The sequence below is a fragment of the Bacillus rossius genome, chromosome 1, assembly GCF_032445375.1.
Source record: "Bacillus rossius redtenbacheri isolate Brsri chromosome 1, Brsri_v3, whole genome shotgun sequence".
Lineage (NCBI taxonomy): Eukaryota > Metazoa > Arthropoda > Insecta > Phasmatodea > Bacillidae > Bacillus > Bacillus rossius.
The window spans coordinates 19,320,970-19,347,670 of record NC_086330.1 but is presented as its reverse complement, the minus strand read 5'-3'; the positions used below and the strand labels follow the sequence as shown (position 1 = coordinate 19,347,670).

At 38.4% G+C, this 26,701-nt stretch overlaps 1 protein-coding gene across 2 annotated transcripts in view; it reads left to right on the top strand.

Annotated features, from left to right (window-relative positions):
• Positions 1-26,701, top strand: part of LOC134532924 (fibrillin-2-like) — a 275,398-nt gene that overhangs the window by 122,875 nt on the left and 125,822 nt on the right. The window contains exons 1-2 of one of the 2 annotated variants that reach the window (XM_063369983.1): positions 6,198-6,373; positions 24,339-24,421. In XM_063369983.1, the coding sequence (XP_063226053.1) occupies positions 6,213-6,373; positions 24,339-24,421 (244 nt within the window). In that variant the 5' untranslated portion in view covers positions 6,198-6,212. Of the gene's footprint in view, positions 1-6,197; positions 6,374-24,338; positions 24,422-26,701 lie in introns of those variants that run through there. The other variant, XM_063369992.1, reaches the window with a different exon arrangement.

Here is a 26,701-nt window from a genome sequence, read left to right as displayed (position 1 = left end):
GATCCGCAGGATACAAAAATTAAGAAGCTAAATTAAATGCTTGGAAGTCCATGTATTAATGTGTTAAAGAAGCCGGATTTGAAATAAACAGTGATTTATATTTTTGAATGCTCATTGTGTTTTGTATGTAAACTTTGAAGTATTTAAAATATTTCTGGGTTTAACGAAAACCGTACCACAATAACAACACACGAATCTAAACAAACGTCACTTATTCTAACTTCAGTGACCAAAATTGTTTACGAAAGTTTTACATTAAAAAAACATTTTTGAATGCTTCCGGTATTAGGTATTTTGTGTTGTGTTGTGCGTGAATGTAGCATCAAGCTCTGTGCGTGTGTGCTATCTGTGTGCTGTTTGCGTGCTATTGCGAATGTAGCCCGGCCTTAATAAATCGATGAACGCCGGCTGCACGCACGAAAAAGTGTCCCGTAACGCACATTGTCCCACTACGATGTGTCCCGTTACGCTCATTCTTCGCATGCGCCGCATCTATCTTCCACTCGATTGGAACAACCATCGATTTGACTTTTCAATCATGTTTTCGTCGTTTGAATTATTAATATTTTGTAATTTAACGATCGTCCACCGATTTTCAGCACAATCGGTACGGTTATTTAAAAGTAATGTTGAAATTTCAAATACGTTTGATACGAAAAATGGTGTTTTACAGTTACACATAACAATTAAAATTACACCCGGGATAATTTGCACAATTTTTAAAAAATATGGTAACACATTATAAATAAGTTTGGTGTATTTGGGTTGCGTATTTGTTATAAAATCGTATTATAAAAACGAAATAATAATATTCCCTATGGTGCTGCCATCTACCGTGACGGACGCGAACCGAATGAATCGCGCCATCTATTAGCTGCAGCGGCAACCAGGCACTCGTTGATACATATTTTCCTTTGTTTATCGCGAGGGGCGTTATTATTAATGCATTATAAATAAAATTTCGTGCCCGGGGCCACAATTGCATACCATTTTGAGCACTGAAAGACATAAAAAGTAAAATATTCTCGACGAATTTTAATCTGTGGTTTTCATTGCTTATTACAACAACAATTTCGGCAATAAAGGTTAATTATTCTTGCATTTTAAAAATCTGATTACTAGTATAATTTCAAGTATTTATTCTTTTATTATTAAAAAAAAAGTAGTATCTGTCGGCGAGTGCAGTAATAATAGGTTATTATATGTTAGATATTTGATTACAGTTTATTTATATGAAAACTTGTTCATAATTATATTTAAACGAAAAGTTAATGTGGTTTTTATTGCTTATTACAACAAGATGTTCTGAAATAAAGGTTAAATATTCTTGCATTTTAAAAATCTGATTACTAGTATAATTTCAAGTATTTATTATTATTATTTTATTATTATTATTAAAAAATTAGCATCTGTCGGCGAGTGCAGTAATAAGAGGTTATGTTACAATTGACTAAGCAATTATGGTGATTCATATAATTGATAATAGATATTTGATTACAGTTTATTTATATGAAAACTTGTTCATAATTATATTTAAACTTTATAGCTAAACGCCAGTTTTTAACGTCGACTGTTTATAAAGTGAAGTGAAAAGTTAATGTGGTTTTCATTGTTTATTACAACAACAATATCGGCAATAAAGGTTAATTATTCTTGCATTTTAAAAATCTGATTATTAGTATAATTTCAAGTATTTATTCTTTTATTATTAAAATTAAAATAATTCAATTTTATTCATAAAAGTATGCAATCATTTCATCAATGTTTTGTTATGACGACACGTTAAACTATCGTCCGTAAACCGACTTTACAGCCAACAAATTTTTTCTTCTCGTCCGCGATCTGGAAGTGATTTTTTGTTGCAACTATCACCGTCTGAAGTGCTATCTGTACGCTTTAAAGTTAACCTGAGAAATAGCTAGAGGGCTTACAGCGCTACCTACCGAGTATTTTATACACTACTTCAAAGACAATGCTGCTGTACTCATTCCATGAAGGTTGTAAGAAAATATGGCAGAATACCGTCTCGTCCTTTGGACTTATGGCAGATTTCCGTTATGGTACTTTTCCGCCTTTTTCGAAGCGGCCAGGCGGAATACTGCCATTATGGTAGTCTTCCGTCGCCCCCATACTGTCACACATGGGCGTAGATCCCGGGGGGGGGGCCAGGGGGGCCCGGGCCCCCCCTGGAATTAATGGGCCCCTCCTTGGGGGGGCCCACTTCGTGATTTTAAAGTTAATGGTGTACACAGCATATATATCAGATTATTATTTACAACGACGACAGACACTTTGACATGCTTTATATTCCTACCTTTGAGTTCCGTAGTTATTTTCCCCTACCCCTTCTGCGAAAGCCATGGTATGGAGTTTTCCAGTGAGAACTTTGAAACCCTTATTTCCTAGAAACCGTTCATTCCAAAGGACGAAGCTAGGGTAGGGTTCCGTTAGCATTTCCTCCCCATTGATACCCACACTACCTTGTCCTCTGAAACGACAGTATTATAGGTTTCAGGTAGTCTGTTTTTAAAGTGGTTTTGCTCTCGTGTGCGCCAGTCTTCTGCTTTCTTGGCAAACATCATCATGGATAATTTCGTGACGCGGAAGAAACGGAAAACAGAATCTGATTCTCACCTGGTAAGCTTGATTGTTTTATAAGTAGTGACTATTATTTAGGTAATATATTTTATTTAAGTGATTATGTAACGTTATTTTTCCAGTAAATAAACAACTTAATACTTTAACAGTAATTATAGCAGAATTTAGTTTATTTACGAACTGAAACTTATATACCATTACTGGAATTTTTTTTAGCTCATCTCCATTCTGTAAGGCTAGCTGCTCTGTACGTTACATGTGAATATACAGGGAATAATTTTTTTCCTCGTCAATATGGAATTTAAAATCACTCCCCTTTTATTATTAAACGATAATTTTCACAATTCATGGCCGATAATCACTTTATAACATTTGTTATTTGATAACTGCAACACTGCACGAGTAAACAAAAGTAAGATTGAGAAAGAAGTATTTAAACGTTACACATCCGTATTTAAGTTAATAAGGAAGCAAACGCGTCTCTTTAATAACTAATCAAGCGGTATATTTTAACTAAATAATATTCACTGCCAAAATACTGATTATACTAAAAATAAGCCGAGAAATGTATGTGGTTCAATTAGCTGTAGGATATATTTCATAGTTCTATCTACGAGATTTTTCATTTGTGTCATTAAGTTTTTTTTTCTTTTTTACCTGGTTGATTCCTTTACTAAATAAAAGAGTCTTTAAGGGTTTTAATATGATTCGATCGTTCATTTGATGTTGATCCGTTTATTAGCTTTGGAGCTTTGGGTTTTTAGGGCGCATCAAAAACTGTGAACAAAGAATTTCACGAACAGCATTTGAATCGCAGTAATTATGTGATGTGGCATAAAAAACCCGACAAAGTGCGAGTCGAACTCGCGCACGAAGGGTTCCGTACCATTATCTATAAAAACGGCAAAAAAAAAATCATGTCTGTTGTATGGGATTGGGAGCCCCTCTTAAATATTTATTTTATTCTGTTTTAGAATTTCTTGTTATAGCGGCAACAGAAATACATCATTTGTGAAATTTTATTCTGTTTTCACGTTTGTTGTATGGGAGCCCCCTTAAAAATTTGTTTTATTTTAATTTAATCATTTATTTTAAAGTGAATATATAACTAAATATTCTGTGAATATTTCAAGCGTCTACCTGTTGCCGTTTTCAATATCAAGCAAAAACGAACAAAAAAATCACGTTGGTTGCATGGGAGCCTCCTTAAATATTTATTTTACTATGTTTTTAGTATTTGTGTCTAACTATCACGGTTCATGAGATACAGCCTGGTGGCAGACGGACAGACAGACGGACGGACAGCGTTATATTCACGTATATTATTTTAATAGATTTTTTCATGGATATTTTATGTATTTAGGTTAGCAAATTATTCAAACATGTTTGAGAGATCATTTCTTATAGTCATTAATTAATAATTACTAAAACATATGTTGCTCTGCTTTATTGTTAATATCACTTACGTAAAAATAAAGTGTATAACATACGAGCTTATCATCCAGAGAAGACTTGTTTCGGTTGACCTCTAGCGCAAAATTCTTAAACCACAGAATTCACGGGCCCCCCCTGGAAATCCTACAGATTTGCGCCCATGCTGTCACATATTGAAAATATGGTCATTTTCCGCGCACTAATCCAACTTGCGATGTATTACAAATGAAATGAATCAGTTTATTTACAATCTAAATTTTATTATGTGGTGGCGATATGAGGTGCTGTCGGTAAAGTAAAGTCCCTGTTCCCACATTTAACTTCATGATGCGTGAGTTCACCCTGAGAGTAGGACGAACTTACAAGTCCGTTGTTAATATAATTCGTAGGGAACCTTATAGTACAAGATCCAGACTAAGGTTGACCTTCACCCATCTGTTTACCAAAATGAAAAATATGTATTTTTTTAGTTATAATATATGAACAAACATATCGCGAATAGTGTGCCTAATTAAATTAAGTCAAGGCAACCCTTAATTAAAATTTCTTAACTTCTTCACTTATTTGTTAACCAAACTAAATCAAGCATAAATAATATTTCCCAGACCTTCCATACCTTGTTGCATCCACATATTTACTAACAAGCTCTAGTGTGTAAGTGCTGCAAGGAAATAGGTAGGCCTAGTAACTTATTACTTCATGCGGGTGACTACAACTATCATGATAATCACACTAGTTCACAAGTTTTGACTCGAAAGGTAGTCAATGCTAAGTCCTATGCCATGTTTGTTGAGCATTATTGACATTTTTTCAATCACAATCAGTGTAATATTGAAGTGAAAACAGAGTCACGGAAGTAAGTAGGTAACGGAGTTAACGTGTGTATCTTATGTAACGAATATTGCTCGATAGCGTGGGTTTGAAAAAAATAATTATAGAATTGAAACATCTTTACAGATGGCAGCAGCAGCAGCGCATGATTTTTATACTTTCCAATGCTTTTGTAAAGTTTACATACTTTCTCGTACTTTTACAAAGCATAATTCACAATTCTAAACTCTAAACTCTGATGTTAGATCCGGTGTTACCGTTGTGAAAATTTTATTGACATTTTCAGTTGGGTTATGTATCATAGTTTACGTGCTTTAAGTGATAAATGCAATGTTTGATTTAATACAATTTCTTGGACATACGCCATTGCAGTCCCAGAATTGTATGAATCAAAATTTCCCATTACATGAATCATTTACATAATGCATTAATGCCCGGTATGGACCCGGTATACATAATTAAATTGGGAAACAACAAAAAAAAATCTTATTTCTATTTCTAATATTTTTATTTTCTTTTGAAAATGTCGCAGCAACGACGTCATCCCCAATGGACTAACTGTAAAGTGTCCTGTTAACAGCAAACAGGCCCGTAAAATCACAGCAAAAGCCAGTTTGAAGTTTTAAAACGAAATAATAGTATTCCACCATTACCGCAAAACACAGCTTACCACTTAAATTTTAGAAATTCGACTTGAAATCCAGTCATTACTCAGTACCGAAGACTTCAATACTTAGTATTGACCGAACCATTAAAAAAAACCTGAAATGTCCATGAAAATGTATTATATCATATTTTAGCTAATAAATTAATTTATTCTTAGATTTAATTGAAGGCGAGGTCAATTTAAACACAAGTTAATGCGTATTCGAAATATTAGAGTAATTTATATATAAATTTGCTATCCTTTTTATATGTGAAGTTTCCCTTCTAACGCGCGTAGAAGCAAATGAAAGGTTGGACGCATGGGCGCCACTTAGGTCTGTCCCGCCTCTGTGGGGATCCACAGATAGCTTAGAGACACACAACTTAGAATTCTAGAAAAAAAATCAACATAACTTAGAACTGTCATAAGTTAGAAGTCACATAACTTAGAAACACACATCTTAGAACTGTTATAACTTAGAAACACACAACTTATAACAGTAATAACTTAGAATTCTAAAAAAACGACATAACTTAGAACTGTCATAAGTTAGAACTTACATAACTTAGAAACACACATCTTAGAATTGTTATAACTTAGAAACACACAACTTAGAACGGTTATAACTTAGAAACACACCGCGGAACCACACAACTTAGATCCGTCATAACATAGAAACACACATTATTTCTAATATTCTATCATGTGTGTTTCCGAGTTGTGCTGGCCACCCGCCTCCGTGCAGCAGCCACGGCCGCCGGCCGGCGAGGTCCCAGGGGCGGCGTCGTTGTGCAACCCGTCGACCCGTCCCCCGGCGGGACACACCTGCGGTCCGGTCGGGCCACTGCCCGCTATGGCGTCACGGTGAGGGCTGGTCTGGGCGCGGCTTCTGCCGCGGAAACGGGTGCATCCGGGGGCCAGCGCGGAGTGTCCGCCGCACCTCCTGTGTCGCGGACCGCGGCGGTAACCGCGCTGGCTCGTGGGGTGACAGACTGTATAAGTCCGCACATGCATTAGTCCGGGGCGACCATTGGTGATGCTGGGACTCCCCGCTGATCGCTTAGAGCGCGTCCTGAGGAAGTCCTCTCTCTGATGACGGACGGACGCAGTGAGGATGGATGTACCTCGGCCAGATCACAGACTCTCTGGGTTGTCTGAGGAGTGCCAGAGATGTGGTAGACTTGGTTAAGCGCCTCGTGATACTCTTAGGATGGGTATTCCACTGAGTCGACCACGGGTCAGCCTAATGGGTGGTGGTGGTGGGGTCCGAGATGGATAGCCTCAGTCTCTCGTTGTAACTTCTCTTCAAACATATCCAAATCTTGATGAAATGGCTTAACCAGTTTCCCCATGTCTCTAGGGAGCCCGTGTTGGTGTAGTCAGCCCTTCACGCTTAAGTTTGCAGCATTCACTGAATGGATGACCACTGCCCACGTCCTCTGTCGAGTTGGACTGTCGAGTCGGCCTGTCACCCCCGCTGTTCACTCGCGAGGCCATTCCTGCTTCTGCACATTCCTGCTCTTTCGCTTATTTTGTTTTGATGCGAATTTCGGCACTAGAAACCACAGTCTCAAATTCCCGGGGAGCCCCCCCCCCCCCCCCTCCCCGATCCGGGAATTAGAAAACCCTCACTGAGAGGACCCGCTTGCGTTTGCAAAATTTTAACATCCAAATCGAAACGACAAACGTAATATATTCCGTCCCTTCCCCCCTTTACCCGGAAATCGTACAGTGTTTCGCACCTAATAGAAACATACTTATTGTTATTTGTGAGGCTATGAAACGTTACACGAGCAGTTATGATCACTTGCGTGGATGAAACTTGGTAAATGTACGTTTGACAACATTTGTGACCAGTAGCAAATGCAAGAGAGGCTATCATTATGAAGAATCTTCATGAAAGGCCCTTCAATAGTAGGTACAATTGACATATAAAAAAAGAAGAAACCAGCCACGGGGCCGCCTGGCTGGGTTCACGAGCTCTGTGAGCGCTGGGGTGCTAAGGGCGACATTGGCTGGCGCATCGCACGCCTCACAGCCCTTACGCGCCCGGCAAAGAACTAGCGCGCAGTCTTCGCGTCAGGCGCACACACGGCGTGCAGAGCTCCTGAAAAAAAAAAACACGCTATTTAAAATCTACTTAACATATCCGAGTGGTGTCTTTTATTAAGATTCTTTAAGAATAGGCTGAGGGCGGATGAGTAGTCATCTTTCCATGTTTCGTATCTAAACCGTATTTTTAGAAGAGTGGGAAAATAAATTGGTTGTCTGTAACGTCGGTTTACGGACGATATGTAGTTTAACGTGACAACGTCATAACAAAACATTGATGAAATGATTGCATACTTTTATGAATAAAACTGAATCATTTTTATTGAATTATCACTATTTTGTATGGATACAAAGGAGTGAAATGAAATATACAATTTAATTGATAAATTTACTTTTATTTGCACTCATTAATTCAAATATGTTTATTACTTTAACGAACCTATTATTTTAACTATAACTTTTATACATGTTTGCTATTTAACTACTTCCAATCTGTGTTATTCTGTTAAGTATAGGACGATGATAGGAAACGTAGGAAACGAATGGGAGTGTTTCAAGTTTAATGTGCCTCGAAAAAGTCAAATCGATTGTTGTTCCAATCGAGTAGAAGAGAGATAGATGCGGCGCAAGCGTACAATGAGCGTAACGGGACACAGCGTAACGGGACACTTTTTCGTGCGTGCAGCCGGCGTTCTTCGATTTATTAGAAGTTGTCACGTCAAAAAAAAAATAATATTGTTCTCTAACAAACGAAGTTTTCTTTGTATTTCCAGATAACTGGCTCATCGTGCACAATACACCGGACTTGTGCCGTTGTTGCGTCCTGATTTTAAAATAATGAAAACTTACAAGGAAGAAGATCGTGCGTGCAGCCGGCGTTCATCGATTTATTAGACGTTGTCACGTCAAAAAAACACCACGCTATTTAAAATCTACTCAACATATCCGAGTGGTGTTTTTTGACGAGTAGTCCTCTTTCCACTGTTTCGTATTTAAACCGTATTTTTAGAAGAGTGGGGGAAAAAAAGTTAAAACCAGTGTTTTCAGAACAAAGTTTAGGCATGAAACGCCCGGTACATATTTTCGAAAGTACCCAACGGATTTGCACTACGCCTTGATCTTAATTTCTCCGCCGTCCAATGTCGTGGTTACCGCTCAGATCTCACAGTTGTACCGTCGCACCATGCACGACGAGCAGACTGGGTCCGGTCCACAGAATTGAGCTTGTTAACAACAGCGAGCGTCTCACCGACACAAGTACACCTCGTGACTAGGCAGGTCCCTCAAGCGGTGACATTACAGTTTCATGACGGAATGATTAAGGTTCACTCAGGGCCATAGCCAGGATCTTGTGAAGGAGGGGCTCCAATACAACCATTATATCTTTTTTTTTTATGAATTTAGTTGACTTATGATATTGACTGTTCAAACGAAAATCCCAGGGAATAGTAGACTTTCAGAACTCCTAGTTTACACATACAAGGTTTTGTAATGATTTTGCTCGAGGAAATAGAAAATAACATGTTATTATTTGGCTTCTAATCAAGCTAATTGTTTTAACAGTTTTTGACGTGACATCGTCGAATAAATCGATGAACGCCGGCTGCAAACACGAAATATTGTGTCCCGTTACGCACATTGTCCCGTTACGCTCATTGTACGCTTGCGCCGCGTCTATCTCTCTTCCACTCGATTGGAACAACCATCGATTTGACTTTTTCGAGGCACATTAAACTTGAAACACTCCCATTCGTTTCCTACTTTTCCTTTCATCGTCCTATCCTTAACAGAATAACACAGATTGGAAGAAGTTAAATAGCAAACATGTATAAAAGTTAAAGTTAAAATAATCTCTTCGTTAAAGTAATAAACATATTTGAATTAATGAGTGCGAATAAAAGTAAATTTATCAATTAAATTGTAGATTTCATTTCACTCCTTCTTTGTATCCATACAAAAAAGTGATAATTCAATAAAAATGATTCAATTTTATTCATAAAAGTATGCAATCATTTCATCAATGTTTTTATGACGTTTTCACGTTAAACTATCTTCCGTAAACCGACTTTACAGACAACCAATTTTCTTAAAGTCGATATTTTGATGATTTCGTTATAGCTCGTCTACTAATGCCATTTAATACATGAAACAAACATGTATAATTAACGTGAAAGACATTCTCACAGTAATACGTTTGAAAACCGGCTTTAAATATAGACTTCTTTGATAGACAATGCATGCCGCTTTTGTTTGTGAGGCATGTCGGGCTGTAATGGGGAGGGAATGCATTGTTTCAGCCCACTAAGGATTACAATAATACTTGCAAAATATATATTTTTTTCCTAACCTTACTTAAAGCTACGAGTGTGCGGGAGGGGTCTGGGTAGGAAAGACTCTCAGTACGTCTCAGGCCGAAGCCTATACGCTCTAATCATGCAGGGTGTTAGCCATGCAGGAGAGGTAGCATGCATCGTGTGCTAGGAGGGAGATTGGCCAGCCATGGCAGCGATTGGCGCCATGACTAACTCCCGTCACTGACTATGCAAGACTAAAACTAGATAAGTTGGGCCCAGGTAAAAACCTGCATAGACACAAGGAAAAACCCCGGACTCTTTCATGCGGGGTGCAAAAAAAATCATGCATTATGCGTGCAGGTTGGTTACGGGAAACAGAAGGATGGATCTGGATGAAGAGTTGGACAGAGTAGAAAAGAGTCTACCACGCGCACGCGGGGGGGGGGGGGGGGGGCTGGCACTAGGACATTGCTGTCCGAATTTTCATTCCGTGGCACTGGTTGTTCTTTTTTTTTGGGGGGGGGGGGGGGGGCGACTTTCGTCGTTTCCCGCCGGGCTGCAAGACAGCATAAACCAAATCAATCCCTCCGTAACCTTATATTGCTAAACTTTGCCCTAATTTTCTTATTCTGTCTTTATTTTATTTTGAATCCTGGAAGGGAAGGGTCCGGAAACTTCCCCCCCCCCCCCCCTCACGGACCTTCGAGGCGGCAAGTGACGTCGCGCGCAGGAAACAAGTGCAGCCCGGGTCGGCTACACCCGGCCGCTGTCTCAGGGGTCGGGCGTCTCGCGTCTCGTCTCGTCTCGTCTCGTCTCGCGTGGCCGCTGACGGTCGTAACGCGAGGCGCGCGGCTCGCGACAGACCCCGTCAGCACCTCGTGGTCGCGAGCACGCACACGGCGGCTGGTCGGCGCGCCGACGCAACTGCTTCAACACTGCTATCAGTACTCCCTAGTGCTTAGGCATTATTTCTTTTTTACGTGACGTCTAATAAATCGATGAACGCCGGCTGCACGCACGAAAAATTGTCCCGTTACGCACATTGTTACGTTACGCTGTGTCCTGTTACACTCACTGTACGCTTGCACCACATCTATCTCTCTTCCACTCGATTGGAACAACCATCGATTTCACTTTTTCGAGGCACATTAAACTTGAAACACTCCCATTCGTTTCCTACTTTTCCTATCATCGTCCTATCCTTAACAGAATAACACAGATTGGAAGGAGTTAAATAGCAAACATGTATAAAAGTTATAGGTAAAAAAATCTGTTCGTTAAAGTAATAAACATATTTGAATTAATGAGTGCAAATTAAAGTAAATTTATCAATTAAATTGTAGATTTCATTTCACTCCTTCTTTGTATCCATACAAAATAATGATAATTCAATAAAAATTATTGAATTTTATTCATAAAAGTATCTATGCAATCATTTCATCAATATTTTGTTATGACGTTGTCACGTTAAACTATCGTCCGTAAACCGACTTTATAGACAACTAATTTTTTTTTATTCATCACGTGAACGACGGCCTGCATCCTTCAATTTTATTCTATTCTAACTTGAACTCATCTACGAACACAGGATGACTAGTCTCAAAGTAATGCCAACGGCAAGCGCTGGCGGTGAAAGTAACAACCCCTCCTAAGCCAGAATTCTTTTTGAGGGCATACTTATGTTCATTTTTTTAATAATTAAGTAAATTAATGTGGTAAAACTTTTCTTTCATTTAAAAGTTTCGCAACTGCACCCTTTCCTTGCTTCCCCCGAAATGTCTTCCTGGCGAGCCGCCCCTTGAACCAACTGCCTACGTGTCTACCACCGTTGTTCTTCGAGCAGTGTTTGTGCGGTTGAGGTCTTGAATGCCCGCAAACCAACACCGCGTGATGCACTACAAGTGGCACGGCACAGACCACACCACCTGCCCATTGGCGAGGTGGGCGGAAGGTAAACTGCTCAAATGTGGAAGGAAATAAACGGCGGTCTAGAAACCACCCTCGAAGATGACTGCAACGAGGCGTGCCGAAACGCTCCGCACATCGTTATCTTTCCTCGCATGACCTCGGCCCACAGGCCTAAAAGTAGTTAGTGACCCTGTCGAGGAGCGCCTACGATGTAGAAATTAAAAAAAAAAAGTTAAATACAGAGCTATTACGACGATATTTACTACGTTTTTTTTTAATCATAACTTTTATTTTGATAGACTTAAATCATACACGTTGGGTAAATCAAAAATGGCGGTGACTTGTCAGGATGTTAACTTCCTGTGTCAACAAGAGAAGACTGTCACAAATTTTGATCGATAGAATCGTGCCGTGACCATTTCGTCAGCAAAAAATATTCCTTTCATTTCGGCCTACAGGTGCAAGCAGCTCGGTTCGGGATGTGCCGCTATTGAAAATTACCATGGAAAAAACGGTTTAATACAATTATTTTTGGACGTAACACCATTGCAGTTTTGCGCTGTTTGTCATGAAAACCAAATTAAGAACGCAAAATATAAAAATAAAAAATTAAAACAAAAACCCACAGAGAACAATCCTAAATCAGCTGATATCGAACAGATTGACCCAAAGATGAAACTAAACTGGTATTATGGACACCACCAGACGACATCACAGATGAACACATTCAAACTTCAAACATCAGACATCACAAGAAATTCCGTGGAAAGGATTTAGTCATGAAAAAATTGACAGCGCAGACGAACAAAGTGGACTAATACGACGAGACAGTTTCAACAAGAACAGTAAATGTAGACAGGCAAAAAAACCTGGACAACGCAGCCTACATAATCATGAACACAACGATGAAAATAAACAGGTATTATGTATGTATGGACAATACGACTACGACAGCACCGAATTACTAAGACAAACAGTGGGCTTCGTAAGACAACTGGGCATATGTTCCCGTCAACAGGCACAAACACTCTGCTATGGCGTATGTCTAAAAAAATTATATTAAATAAAAATTCCCCATTGCATGAATCATTTAATGAACGTATGGAAAAAAAAAGTTTCCTACAATTTGTAGCGGGTTTGATTTTGTGTATACTAAGGGAGTAATGGATTTTCTGTTCTGTGACCTCATTTTGGTCATTTCTGGAGTAACGGTTGGTCGTATAAAAATTTTTTCGGACAGATTTTTTAGATAATATTTAAAGTTTGTGATAACTGTATTGTCAACGACAATGGTGCTGTGCTTACTAATGATGTTATGATTTTCTTATCCATCAACCCCAATTTATTCCACCCCTTGAGCTATTGGCTGGTTTTCTCAACAACAAAAAAACACTTTTCAAACAAAAGAGTTTGGTACTATTCTTAAGAGATGCTGTAACTTTATACGGATGCAATATTGATATTGCTCATAAGTAGTATACGAATGTATGTCCGACGGCAGGATGCAGGATGTGGATGGTGCGGATTGTGATTGTCGGTCCGCCATCTTGGATTGTGACGTCACGGCGGCCATCTTGGACGAGCGTAACGTGACAATATGCGTAACGTGACACTTTTTCGTGCGTGCAGCCGGCGTAACGGGACACAGCGTAACGGGACACAGCGTAACGGGACATAACGTAACGGGACAAGTAGATCACGGCAGCCATCTTGGATCCGCCATCTTGGATCCGCCATTTTGGATGACGTCATTTTGTTTTCTAGAAAATTCCGGCATTGTGTTGTCCGCCATATTGGATGATGACGTCACCGTTGCAATTTTCGTTACGGCCGCCATCTTTAACTTTTTTATTTATTATCCGATTTTAATGAAAATTTTTTTTAAAATTATAAAAAAATTTAAATAATATAAATTTAATAAAATATTTATAAAAAACAAACATTATCGATACGGAGCTCGGAGTCCTCGGTTCGAACCCGACGATGTCAAAAAATTAAAAATGGCGACCGATCCTTCCCCCTGTGGTGGCTGCTGACAGAATGACCCCCCCCACTTTTTTCAAAGCATATATATCGACAGTGAGCATGACGTCATGTCCGCCATCTTGAAATCTGGACGCCATCTTGAAAATCTTTATTTATTATCCGATTTTAATGAAAAAAGTTCCAAAATTCATCAAAATATTAATGTATTTGAATTCTGTTTGATAATATCGATGTACGTCCTTGGCTCGATTCCCGACGAGAGTAAACGGTCGATCCTTCCTCCACAGAAGCCACCTACAGACTGACCTACCACCACCAATAACTAGGTATTTACCATCAGCTGGTATGACATCATGTCCGCCATCTTGTCTTCATCCGCTGGAGTCCACCATCTTGTTTTCGTCTGCTAGAGTGTGCCGTTACCATGTAGTATAATTATCTGGTCACCATACTTTTGTCCTCAACTGTTGACATTGATCATTGACCTTGGCCTTTGACCTTGACCTTGAACTTTGACCTTGACCTTGAAATTTGACCTTGACCTTCAACTTTGACCTTGACCTTGAAATTTGACCTTGACCTTGAAATCTGACCTTGACCTTGAAATTTGACCTTGACCTTGAAATTTGACCTTGACATTGAAATTTGACCTTGACATTGAAATTTGACCTTGACCTTGACATTTGACCTTGACATTGAAATTTAACTTTGTCCTCGAAATTTGACTTTGTCCTTGTCGACCATCATGGATACAACATTTTATGTTCAGTAGATGCTACCAGGAGCTACCACCTGCTGGAGTATGCCATCTTGTGTGTGTGTACTCGTATTATAGAGTACATTTCCATCTGGATAAATTTATTCTAACCCGCTACAGTGCAGTAATCATTTATTACTGTGACACACGCCATCTTGAAATTTGGACGCCATCTTGAAAATCCGTAATTTTAATGCTAGATATTCGGGAAAAAGTTAAAAATTCATTAAATAAATTTGTAATCTATATACTGATTGATTGGATCGACTAAGGTCCTTGGTTCGATCACTGACCGATAAAAAAAACTCTAATATTTTAAAAAGAACCACTAAAGTGACAGGTTTGAGAAAATAAAAAACACCACAAGTTCTATTAAAAAAAATTTATTACATAAATTCAATACACTACTACAAGTACATAAAAAAAACACTGACAAATTACTAAAGCCTTTTTGGATTCCTCGATTCAAACAGTCTTCTTATTGTACGGACTAAGCCTTTTACATGTCTTTAAATGTCTATCCGATCAGGTCATCACCGCAGCCAGAGACGGACTGAAGTTCATATCACTTATATTATCTCATTAGACGGTACAACACATGAGTCAAATCAATAACCATGTTCATTATATGTCTCGGAGCATTTTTTATAATGACGATGTAAGCTATCGAGACGTGAAATTAGTTTATTGCACTTATTGCACTGAAATTGTATTCTTTGATCATTATTAGAACAACCGCTTCTTTCATGTCTGCGAGCATTTGAGGTGATAGTAAATGATGCTCCACAGTATTTGCACTGATGCGAAGTACGCTCTTCATTAATTGAAGAATCCATTGCTGATGATGAAACTTCAGCTGATGGTGGAACAGCACATATCGGTTCGCAAGAGCAGGTAATTACGCGACTTATGCACCAGAAGAAACAAACTAGGCGATCCTTACACCACCGACGTCAGTAACAAACCGAGCGTCCTGCTGTCTAGGACTCGCTTATATACATGCAACGTATGGAATAATACGATAGTCAAATCAATATCAATTTACTAAAATACTAGAGTCAAAACAACATTAAAAAATAGAAGCACCATCAACAAAAAAGGAAGCAAATTTGGACGCACCTACAAAAAAGGAAAAACAAAAGGAAGCACCGACAACGAAAAGGAAGCACCACCAACGAAAAGGAAGCACATTTGGAAGCACCGACAACGAAAAGACAGCACCGACATCGAAATGGAAGCACATTTGGAAGCTCCGACAACGAAAAGGCAGCACCGACAACGAAAAGGAAGCACATTTGGAAGCACCGACAACGAAAAGACAGCACCGACATCGAAAAGGCAGCACATTTGGAAGCACCGACAACGAAAAGGCAGCACCGACAACGAAAAGGCAGCACCGGCATCGAAAAGGAAGCACATTTGGAAGCACCGACAACGAAAAGGCAGCACCGGCATCGAAAAGGAAGCACATTTGGAAGCACCGACAACGAAAAGGCAGCACCGACAACGAAAAGGCAGCACCGGCATCGAAAAGGAAGCACATTTGGAAGCACCGACAACGAAAAGGCAGCACCGGCATCGAAAAGGAAGCACATTTGGAAGCACCGACAACGAAAAGGCAGCACCGGCATCGAAAAGGAAGCACATTTGGAAGCACCGACAAAGAAAAGGCAGCACCGACAACGAAAAAGAAGCACATTTGGAAGCACTGACAACGAAAAGACAGCACCGCCATCGAAAAGGAAGCACATTTGGAAGCACTGACAACGAAAAGGTAGCACCGACAACGAAAAGGAAGCACATTTGGAAGTACTGACAACGAAAAGGCAGCACATTTGGAAGCACTGACAACGAAAAGGTAGCACCGACAACAAAAAGGAAGCACATTTGGAAGCACTGACAACGAAAAGGCAGCACCGACAACGAAAAGGAAGCACATTTGGAAGCACTGACAACGAAAAGGCAGCACCGTCAACGAAAAGGAAGCACATTTGGAAGCACTGACAACGAAAAGGCAGCACAGCCAACGAAAATGCAGCTCATTTGGAAGCACCGACATCGAAAAGGAAGCACCATCAACGAAAAGGCCGCACCATCAACGAAAAGGAACCACATTTGGAAGCACAAGTTACGAGAACTTAGTCTTAGTTAGAAATCTGAATACAAGAAAAAAAAAACATTAAATTTTTATAATTGCAATTATTTATTTCTTTACATTATACAAATACAAGTAAAACAAGCCATTATTATATGTAGCCAGCTTTCCTCAGTTCTTTGAGTATGATTGATATTTCTTTGATGCACGAATAGTTTCCTGCACAAAGCGAGTCATGTAGAAGTCTTAGCCGGTCAACCAATATGTTTGGATCGTTCCATGAAGTGTAATCAGTCTCTTCTACCACCATCTTCATTGCTTGATTATTATAAATATTATTTTCTCTGGTGTCTTCCGTTTTAACACCATCCTCAGGGTTACTTTCATCATCTAGCCAGCGATCATCACAAGCTTGATCCGATTTATTTAATATATCACGTTGTTTCCATCGTTTCGGTCTCAGGACACCACCACAGTCTTCGATCTTGCCTGCTTTAGTTGCTTCATCACAGTCTATACCTTTGTCAACAGCCGCAGAGTCGCTGTAGCAATCACCGTAGAAGGCATCATCTTCACCTAGATTACCGTAAGAATTCGATGTCGATGATGTCGAAGCGTCTTCATCGTCTTCATGCTTCCTTTTTAGGAGTCCATCATTTTTACAAAGTAGGAAAGATCTACTTGAATTCGGCTGGAATGTATTCTCACTTTTTACGTTAAAGATTCTTCCATTGTCTTCATTCTTCCATAAATCATAATTGTCCTTCAATTTAAGTTCTTTGTCGAGATCGGAAGAACCGCAATCATAATCTCTCCCAAGACAAGGAAAATTATTGTCGTAATGCAGATCACTCTTCCTTAGTCTAGTAGAGCCATCGTTGTCCTCTAGCTTGTACACAGGCTTGACGTTACAAGTTCTGTCATGTCTTTTTAAGCTCTCTCTCCGCGTAAACGACTTGCTACATCGAACACAACTTATCATATTACGTAGTGGATTTTTATCACAGTCATTCTTCTCGTGTTGTCTTCCATTCTTTCTCAAGATAAATTCTTTGCTGCAAAACTTACACCTGTGTCCTTTCGTTACAGCAACAGTCACCGAATCAGGATTCATATTAGTTACTGAGACTATGGTCAGATGCAAACTGAATTAATTAAATTAGATACATTACTTAAATATAATTTTTAATATTTCATCTGCAAGAATTAAGTTACATCATACAAAAGAAATTGTTACATGTGGTCTCGATTATTAGCATGTGATGTCGCCACGTGTTGTGTTGAGTCATAATTTATTTAGTTGTTTTATGTGGTATACGGGAAGCTCACTAACGATCGCAAAACAAGGATGGCTTCGCTAGACATCAAGGAGAAGGAAGTTTGTCTTACATGTTAGTGCTCCACGGATGTCTCATGACATATTATTTGACTGAGTAATGGTTGCTTAATTTTTATTTCCACCTGGTAAAAAAATTACAAGTGCTGATTTAGTAACAGATATTCTCGAATTAAATGTAACTCTAAATAACACGTCATGACTCATTAGGTAAAAAATCCGTCATGCAGAGAGCGGTTTCTCATAATAGACAGAAACACTTGAAGAAACAACAGGAATAATCAGGAGTTCATTGAGAAATCCATCATAATATTGAAAAAATAATAGGGAGCACACGGAGAAAACCATCTCACGTTTCTTTGTTATCATATAAATACAGAAAAAATATTTAATAATAAAATAAATTAATAAAAAAATTTAAATTGAAAACAAATTAAATTGAAAGCAGGAAATAATCAGGAGCACACGGAGAAAACCATCATATTATTGACATGGATAATCAGATGCACTCGGAGAAAACCACCACACGTTTTCTTTGAAATCATAAAATTACAGGGAAAAATTTTTTTTAAAAATAAATAAAAAAAATTCAAAAAAGGAAAAAATTACCAAAATACATAAATAGATTCTGCTAGCTTGTGAACTTCTCATTGTGTAACAAAGATAGAGTTCTAGTACAAGCCAGAATTTTATGTATTTTGGTAATTTTTTCCTTTTTTGAATTTTTTTTATTTATTTTTAAAAAATTTTTTCCCTGTAATTTTATGATTTCAAAGAAAACGTGTGGTGGTTTTCTCCGAGTGCATCTGATTATCCATGTCAATAATATGATGGTTTTCTCCGTGTGCTCCTGATTATTTCCTGCTTTCAATTTAATTTGTTTTCAATTTAAATTTTTTTATTAATTTATTTTATTATTAAATATTTTTTCTGTATTTATATGATAACAAAGAAACGTGAGATGGTTTTCTCCGTGTGCTCCCTATTATTTTTTCAATATTATGATGGATTTCTCCATGAACTCCTGATTATTCCTGTTGTTTCTTCAAGTGTTTCTGTCTATTATGAGAAACCGCTCTCTGCATGACGGATTTTTTACCTAATGAGTCATGACGTGTTATTTAGAGTTACATTTAATTCGAGAATATCTGTTACTAAATCAGCACTTGTAATTTTTTTACCAGGTGGAAATAAAAATTAAGCAACCATTACTCAGTCAAATAATATGTCATGAGACATCCGTGGAGCACTAACATGTAAGACAAACTTCCTTCTCCTTGATGTCTAGCGAAGCCATCCTTGTTTTGCGATCGTTAGTGAGCTTCCCGCATACCACATAAAACAACTAAATAAATTATGACTCAACACAACACGTGGCGACATCACATGCTAATAATCGAGACCACATGTAACAATTTCTTTTGTATGATGTAACTTAATTCTTGCAGATGAAATATTAAAAATTATATTTAAGTAATGTATCTAATTTAATTAATTCAGTTTGCATCTGACCATAGTCTCAGTAACTAATATGAATCCTGATTCGGTGACTGTTGCTGTAACGAAAGGACACAGGTGTAAGTTTTGCAGCAAAGAATTTATCTTGAGAAAGAATGGAAGACAACACGAGAAGAATGACTGTGATAAAAATCCACTACGTAATATGATAAGTTGTGTTCGATGTAGCAAGTCGTTTACGCGGAGAGAGAGCTTAAAAAGACATGACAGAACTTGTAACGTCAAGCCTGTGTACAAGCTAGAGGACAACGATGGCTCTACTAGACTAAGGAAGAGTGATCTGCATTACGACAATAATTTTCCTTGTCTTGGGAGAGATTATGATTGCGGTTCTTCCGATCTCGACAAAGAACTTAAATTGAAGGACAATTATGATTTATGGAAGAATGAAGACAATGGAAGAATCTTTAACGTAAAAAGTGAGAATACATTCCAGCCGAATTCAAGTAGATCTTTCCTACTTTGTAAAAATGATGGACTCCTAAAAAGGAAGCATGAAGACGATGAAGACGCTTCGACATCATCGACATCGAATTCTTACGGTAATCTAGGTGAAGATGATGCCTTCTACGGTGATTGCTACAGCGACTCTGCGGCTGTTGACAAAGGTATAGACTGTGATGAAGCAACTAAAGCAGGCAAGATCGAAGACTGTGGTGGTGTCCTGAGACCGAAACGATGGAAACAACGTGATATATTAAATAAATCGGATCAAGCTTGTGATGATCGCTGGCTAGATGATGAAAGTAACCCTGAGGATGGTGTTAAAACGGAAGACACCAGAGAAAATAATATTTATAATAATCAAGCAATGAAGATGGTGGTAGAAGAGACTGATTACACTTCATGGAACGATCCAAACATATTGGTTGACCGGCTAAGACTTCTACATGACTCGCTTTGTGCAGGAAACTATTCGTGCATCAAAGAAATATCAATCATACTCAAAGAACTGAGGAAAGCTGGCTACATATAATAATGGCTTGTTTTACTTGTATTTGTATAATGTAAAGAAATAAATAATTGCAATTATAAAAATTTAATGTTTTTTTTTTCTTGTATTCAGATTTCTAACTAAGACTAAGTTCTCGTAACTTGTGCTTCCAAATGTGGTTCCTTTTCGTTGATGGTGCGGCCTTTTCGTTGATGGTGCTTCCTTTTCGATGTCGGTGCTTCCAAATGAGCTGCATTTTCGTTGGCTGTGCTGCCTTTTCGTTGTCAGTGCTTCCAAATGTGCTTCCTTTTCGTTGACGGTGCTGCCTTTTCGTTGTCAGTGCTTCCAAATGTGCTTCCTTTTCGTTGTCGGTGCTGCCTTTTCGTTGTCAGTGCTTCCAAATGTGCTTCCTTTTTGTTGTCGGTGCTACCTTTTCGTTGTCAGTGCTTCCAAATGTGCTGCCTTTTCGTTGTCAGTACTTCCAAATGTGCTTCCTTTTCGTTGTCGGTGCTACCTTTTCGTTGTCAGTGCTTCCAAATGTGCTTCCTTTTCGATGGCGGTGCTGTCTTTTCGTTGTCAGTGCTTCCAAATGTGCTTCTTTTTCGTTGTCGGTGCTGCCTTTTCTTTGTCGGTGCTTCCAAATGTGCTTCCTTTTCGATGCCGGTGCTGCCTTTTCGTTGTCGGTGCTTCCAAATGTGCTTCCTTTTCGATGCCGGTGCTGCCTTTTCGTTGTCGGTGCTTCCAAATGTGCTTCCTTTTCGATGCCGGTGCTGCCTTTTCGTTGTCGGTGCTGCCTTTTCGTTGTCGGTGCTTCCAAATGTGCTGCCTTTTCGATGTCGGTGCTGTCTTTTCGTTGTCGGTGCTTCCAAATGTGCTTCCTTTTCGTTGTCGGTGCTGCCTTTTCGTTGTCGGAGCTTCCAAATGTGCTTCCATTTCGATGTCGGTGCTGTCTTTTCGTTGTCGGTGCTTCCAAATGTGCTTCCTTTTCGTTGGTGGTGCTTCCTTTTCGTTGTCGGTGCTTCCTTTTGTTTTTCCTTTTTTGTAGGTGCGTCCAAATTTGCTTCCTTTTTTGTTGATGGTGCTTCTATTTTTTAATGTTGTTTTGACTCTAGTATTTTAGTAAATTGATATTGATTTGACTATCGTATTATTCCATACGTTGCATGTATATAAGCGAGTCCTAGACAGCAGGACGCTCGGTTTGTTACTGACGTCGGTGGTGTAAGGATCGCCTAGTTTGTTTCTTCTGGTGCATAAGTCGCGTAATTACCTGCTCTTGCGAACCGATATGTGCTGTTCCACCATCAGCTGAAGTTTCATCATCAGCAATGGATTCTTCAATTAATGAAGAGCGTACTTCGCATCAGTGCAAATACTGTGGAGCATCATTTACTATCACCTCAAATGCTCGCAGACATGAAAGAAGCGGTTGTTCTAATAATGATCAAAGAATACAATTTCAGTGCAATAAGTGCAATAAACTAATTTCACGTCTCGATAGCTTACATCGTCATTATAAAAAATGCTCCGAGACATATAATGAACATGGTTATTGATTTGACTCATGTGTTGTACCGTCTAATGAGATAATATAAGTGATATGAACTTCAGTCCGTCTCTGGCTGCGGTGATGACCTGATCGGATAGACATTTAAAGACATGTAAAAGGCTTAGTCCGTACAATAAGAAGACTGTTTGAATCGAGGAATCCAAAAAGGCTTTAGTAATTTGTCAGTGTTTTTTTTATGTACTTGTAGTAGTGTATTGAATTTATGTAATAAATTTTTTTTAATAGAACTTGTGGTGTTTTTTATTTTCTCAAACCTGTCACTTTAGTGGTTCTTTTTAAAATATTAGAGTTTTTTTTATCGGTCAGTGATCGAACCAAGGACCTTAGTCGATCCAATCAATCAGTATATAGATTACAAATTTATTTAATGAATTTTTAACTTTTTCCCGAATATCTAGCATTAAAATTACGGATTTTCAAGATGGCGTCCAAATTTCAAGATGGCGTGTGTCACAGTAATAAATGATTACTGCACTGTAGCGGGTTAGAATAAATTTATCCAGATGGAAATGTACTCTATAATACGAGTACACACACACAAGATGGCATACTCCAGCAGGTGGTAGCTCCTGGTAGCATCTACTGAACATAAAATGTTGTATCCATGATGGTCGACAAGGACAAAGTCAAATTTCGAGGACAAAGTTAAATTTCAATGTCAAGGTCAAATTTCAAGGTCAAGGTCAAATTTCAATGTCAAGGTCAAATTTCAAGGTCAAGGTCAAATTTCAAGGTCAAGGTCAAATTTCAAGGTCAAGGTCAAATTTCAAGGTCAAGGTCAAAGTTGAAGGTCAAGGTCAAATTTCAAGGTCAAGGTCAAAGTTCAAGGTCAAGGTCAAAGGCCAAGGTCAATGATCAATGTCAACAGTTGAGGACAAAAGTATGGTGACCAGATAATTATACTACATGGTAACGGCACACTCTAGCAGACGAAAACAAGATGGTGGACTCCAGCGGATGAAGACAAGATGGCGGACATGATGTCATACCAGCTGATGGTAAATACCTAGTTATTGGTGGTGGTAGGTCAGTCTGTAGGTGGCTTCTGTGGAGGAAGGATCGACCGTTTACTCTCGTCGGGAATCGAGCCAAGGACGTACATCGATATTATCAAACAGAATTCAAATACATTAATATTTTGATGAATTTTGGAACTTTTTTCATTAAAATCGGATAATAAATAAAGATTTTCAAGATGGCGTCCAGATTTCAAGATGGCGGACATGACGTCATGCTCACTGTCGATATATATGCTTTGAAAAAAGTGGTGGGGGTCATTCTGTCAGCAGCCACCACAGGGGGAAGGATCGGTCGCCATTTTTAATTTTTTGACATCGTCGGGTTCGAACCGAGGACTCCGAGCTCCGTATCGATAATGTTTGTTTTTTATAAATATTTTATTAAATTTATATTATTTAAATTTTTTTATAATTTAAAAAAAAATTTCATTAAAATCGGATAATAAATAAAAAAGTTAAAGATGGCGGCCGTAACGAAAATTGCAACGGTGACGTCATCATCCAATATGGCGGACAACACAATGCCGGAATTTTCTAGAAAACAAAATGACGTCATCCAAAATGGCGGATCCAAGATGGCGGATCCAAGATGGCTGCCGTGATCTACTTGTCCCGTTACGTTATGTCCCGTTACGCTGTGTCCCGTTACGCTGTGTCCCGTTACGTCGGCTGCACGCACGAAAAAGTGTCACGTTACGCATATTGTCACGTTACGCTCGTCCAAGATGGCCGCCGTGACGTCACAATCCAAGATGGCGGACCGACAATCACAATCCGCACCATCCACATCCTGCATCCTGCCGTCGGACATACATTCGTATACTACTCTCATACTAAGGGAGTTAATGATTTTTCAGTATTACGAAGGAAAAAAAAACTTACCCATTTTACATCCCCTGGGTCCGATTTAGCCTATTAACGAACTCGACCGAGATTTTCCATCTCTATATTTTATGTATAAGTGGGAAACTAATTTGTGCTCAATTACGGCACGTATTGTGTCCATAAAAACGTGCTTATATGCACACACCCATATATATAATTGACGATGGTCTCGGGGTTTACAGACCATGAAACGAAAAACTAGGTATCGACTACATCAGGCAGTCTTTCTTCGAAAGCTACTAAAATAGCCAACAAATTCAAACATAGCTCAAGCTATCACAAAAAAATAATAATAATATTACATCGCTGAACGGCAAGCCAACAATAAGTAGCGCGTTCATATCTCGCTGTCCACTTTGTAAGGAGTTGTTTTTCCTTGTCCACTTTGTAAGGAGTTCTTTTTCCTTGTCCACTTTGTAAGGAGTTGTTTTTCCCTGTCCACTTTGTAAGGAGTTGTTTTTCCCTTTGCTTGCAGACCCAACGTGTGCCGGTCCAGGCACAGGATGTACTGCTGCCCCGGGTGGACGATGAAGCCAGCCACGGGCCTCTGCATTGTCCGTAAGTGAACACACACACACACACTCTGTACTCTATTTTTAACTGCGGTGCACTGTTAAACATGTTTACCTTTAATTTACGAACAACGCTGGTTGCTAATTACCCAGGGATATTCGTAAATTGACGGACACTGAGCTCACCTACTTTGAACACGAATCCAAAGAAACATTATTAATATATTAACGGAAAATTCGAATACTGTGGTATCCTACAGTCCACGCGTGCGTTTACCATTGTTTAGAATGAAAAAATACAACTCGGGAGTCGAAATACGGTGTACTTTCTACGAAGATTCAGTTGTTTGAAATTACCGAGAACTCTTCGTATTTATTTATTTTGTTAAATTCTCGGATGAAAAGTCCGTAAATTTGCTGTAATTTATAATTTCTAGCAGTGTGTGCGTTTCATTTCGGTGCAGGGCCACCTCGTAAAAGTATTGCGGTGAAGGTAGTTCGTAGCACGCAACTCTGCTGTAGTCCGTGCCCCGCAACTTACACGGTCCAAACTACACTGTTTTCAAAAGTAGTCCATACCAACTGTCTGCTTGTCCTTCTGTCAGCAATTCATGTTGTGGTCAGTGTTAGTAAACAAGTGACAGTCGGGAAAATGGGCACCACCACTACTTTTGAGAACTGTAAAATTTGAGAAAAGATGCGTGGCACAGACTATTTCGTTGTTTCAACGCAGTGTTTTTGTGCATTGTTACCACCAGCCTGTGCTGGAAGCGGACTCTATTTAATCGCGTATTTTTTAAAACAAGGTATCAAATACATTTGCAACCGGTTTTTCGTACGGAAATAGAGCACATTCTAAAAATACGCCGGACAACTTTCACAAAACGTATTTTAAAACTACTATACACAAAACAAGAGTGATTTTTGGTTGATTCTTGGATTGTTATTTCTAATCGTAAAACGTGGGCCAGTTTATTTTTCCAATATTATAAAAGATTTGAAATCTGCGTCGTCACTCACGATAATATGGAAATTATAAGGAACACTCAATAAACAGTGCAATCCAATAGTGAGTTTTAAAATCACAATTCCTTTAAGAAGTTATTTGGAAGTGAAATCTTTGAGCGCAGTGGGAGTAAAGAGGGCAACACAACGGGGTTTGAGGTTATTGTGCACCTCGCTACGAGCCATTTGCGCAATAAAATGGCGTTCTTTCAAGTACGTATCATTTTAATTAATGTGTAAAACAACATTGATAAACAGTGTTATATTAGTATGGTTTTAGCTGTGTAACTAAATATTTTTTGCTGGTATGATACTTTACACACTCCAGTTTGAGAGGGTAGTTATTTTGTAACGAATTATTATTTGATTTACTAAATCACACACCGTATTATAATTATGTGCCCACTAGCGTGGAAATATGTTAAGTCCAACTAAGATTTTGCTAGTTAAAAAAAAAAAAATTCAAACAAATCACGTGCGAGAAATATTGATTGTTTTTATTTTCCCCTTTAAGGCAAAATGTTTATAATGTAAATAATTACCTTAAGGTAGGTCCGTGGTGTTTAATTTTTGCGTCGCAGAGCAAAACATGTCATTGTTCATTCATTCGACGGCAGAACATTATCAATGCCTATGACTGCATTTCAGTATATCTGTGTATTCTATTGGCAGAATCTGTTGCACTATAACTCAATGATCAGGTGAAATTTGCAGAACTACAAAATCAGTCTATTAGAATGCTCAATCACATTTAACCTATGCGTAATATAAATAAAATTAAAAACTAACATACTATAATCAATTCTAGCTTTCATATTAACCAAATAAATATTATTTATAGTGTGAGTATTTCAACAGTGAGTAATATTTTTTGTTAATTAATCAGTATTGATTGATCAATAATTATTTATATCCTGAGCTGTTATTTTGAAGTGAGTAATAATTTTGTTAATTTATGTTTATTTATTTATTACTATTTTGATCAAATATCTAATAAATACAAAAAGTTAGGTTTCATAAATAATTGAAAATGAAATGAAAGCCAAAAAAACCTACGCATTGTTATCATGTTATTAAATTATATAAATGGTTTTGGTGAGGAATCCTATGTAATATTGTAAATGTTATGTCGAAAAAAAATCGAAGTTGATTTACTAGTTAAAACGTGTATAAATTGAAGTTGTAATTGTTTTCATGCTATATAGTAGGGGTCCTAAAAATCTTAATATAACATTTTATAGTGTGATTATTTCAAGAGGGAGCAATATTTATTGTTGTTTAATCATTATTGATTGATAAAAAAAATTTATATTCTGAGCAG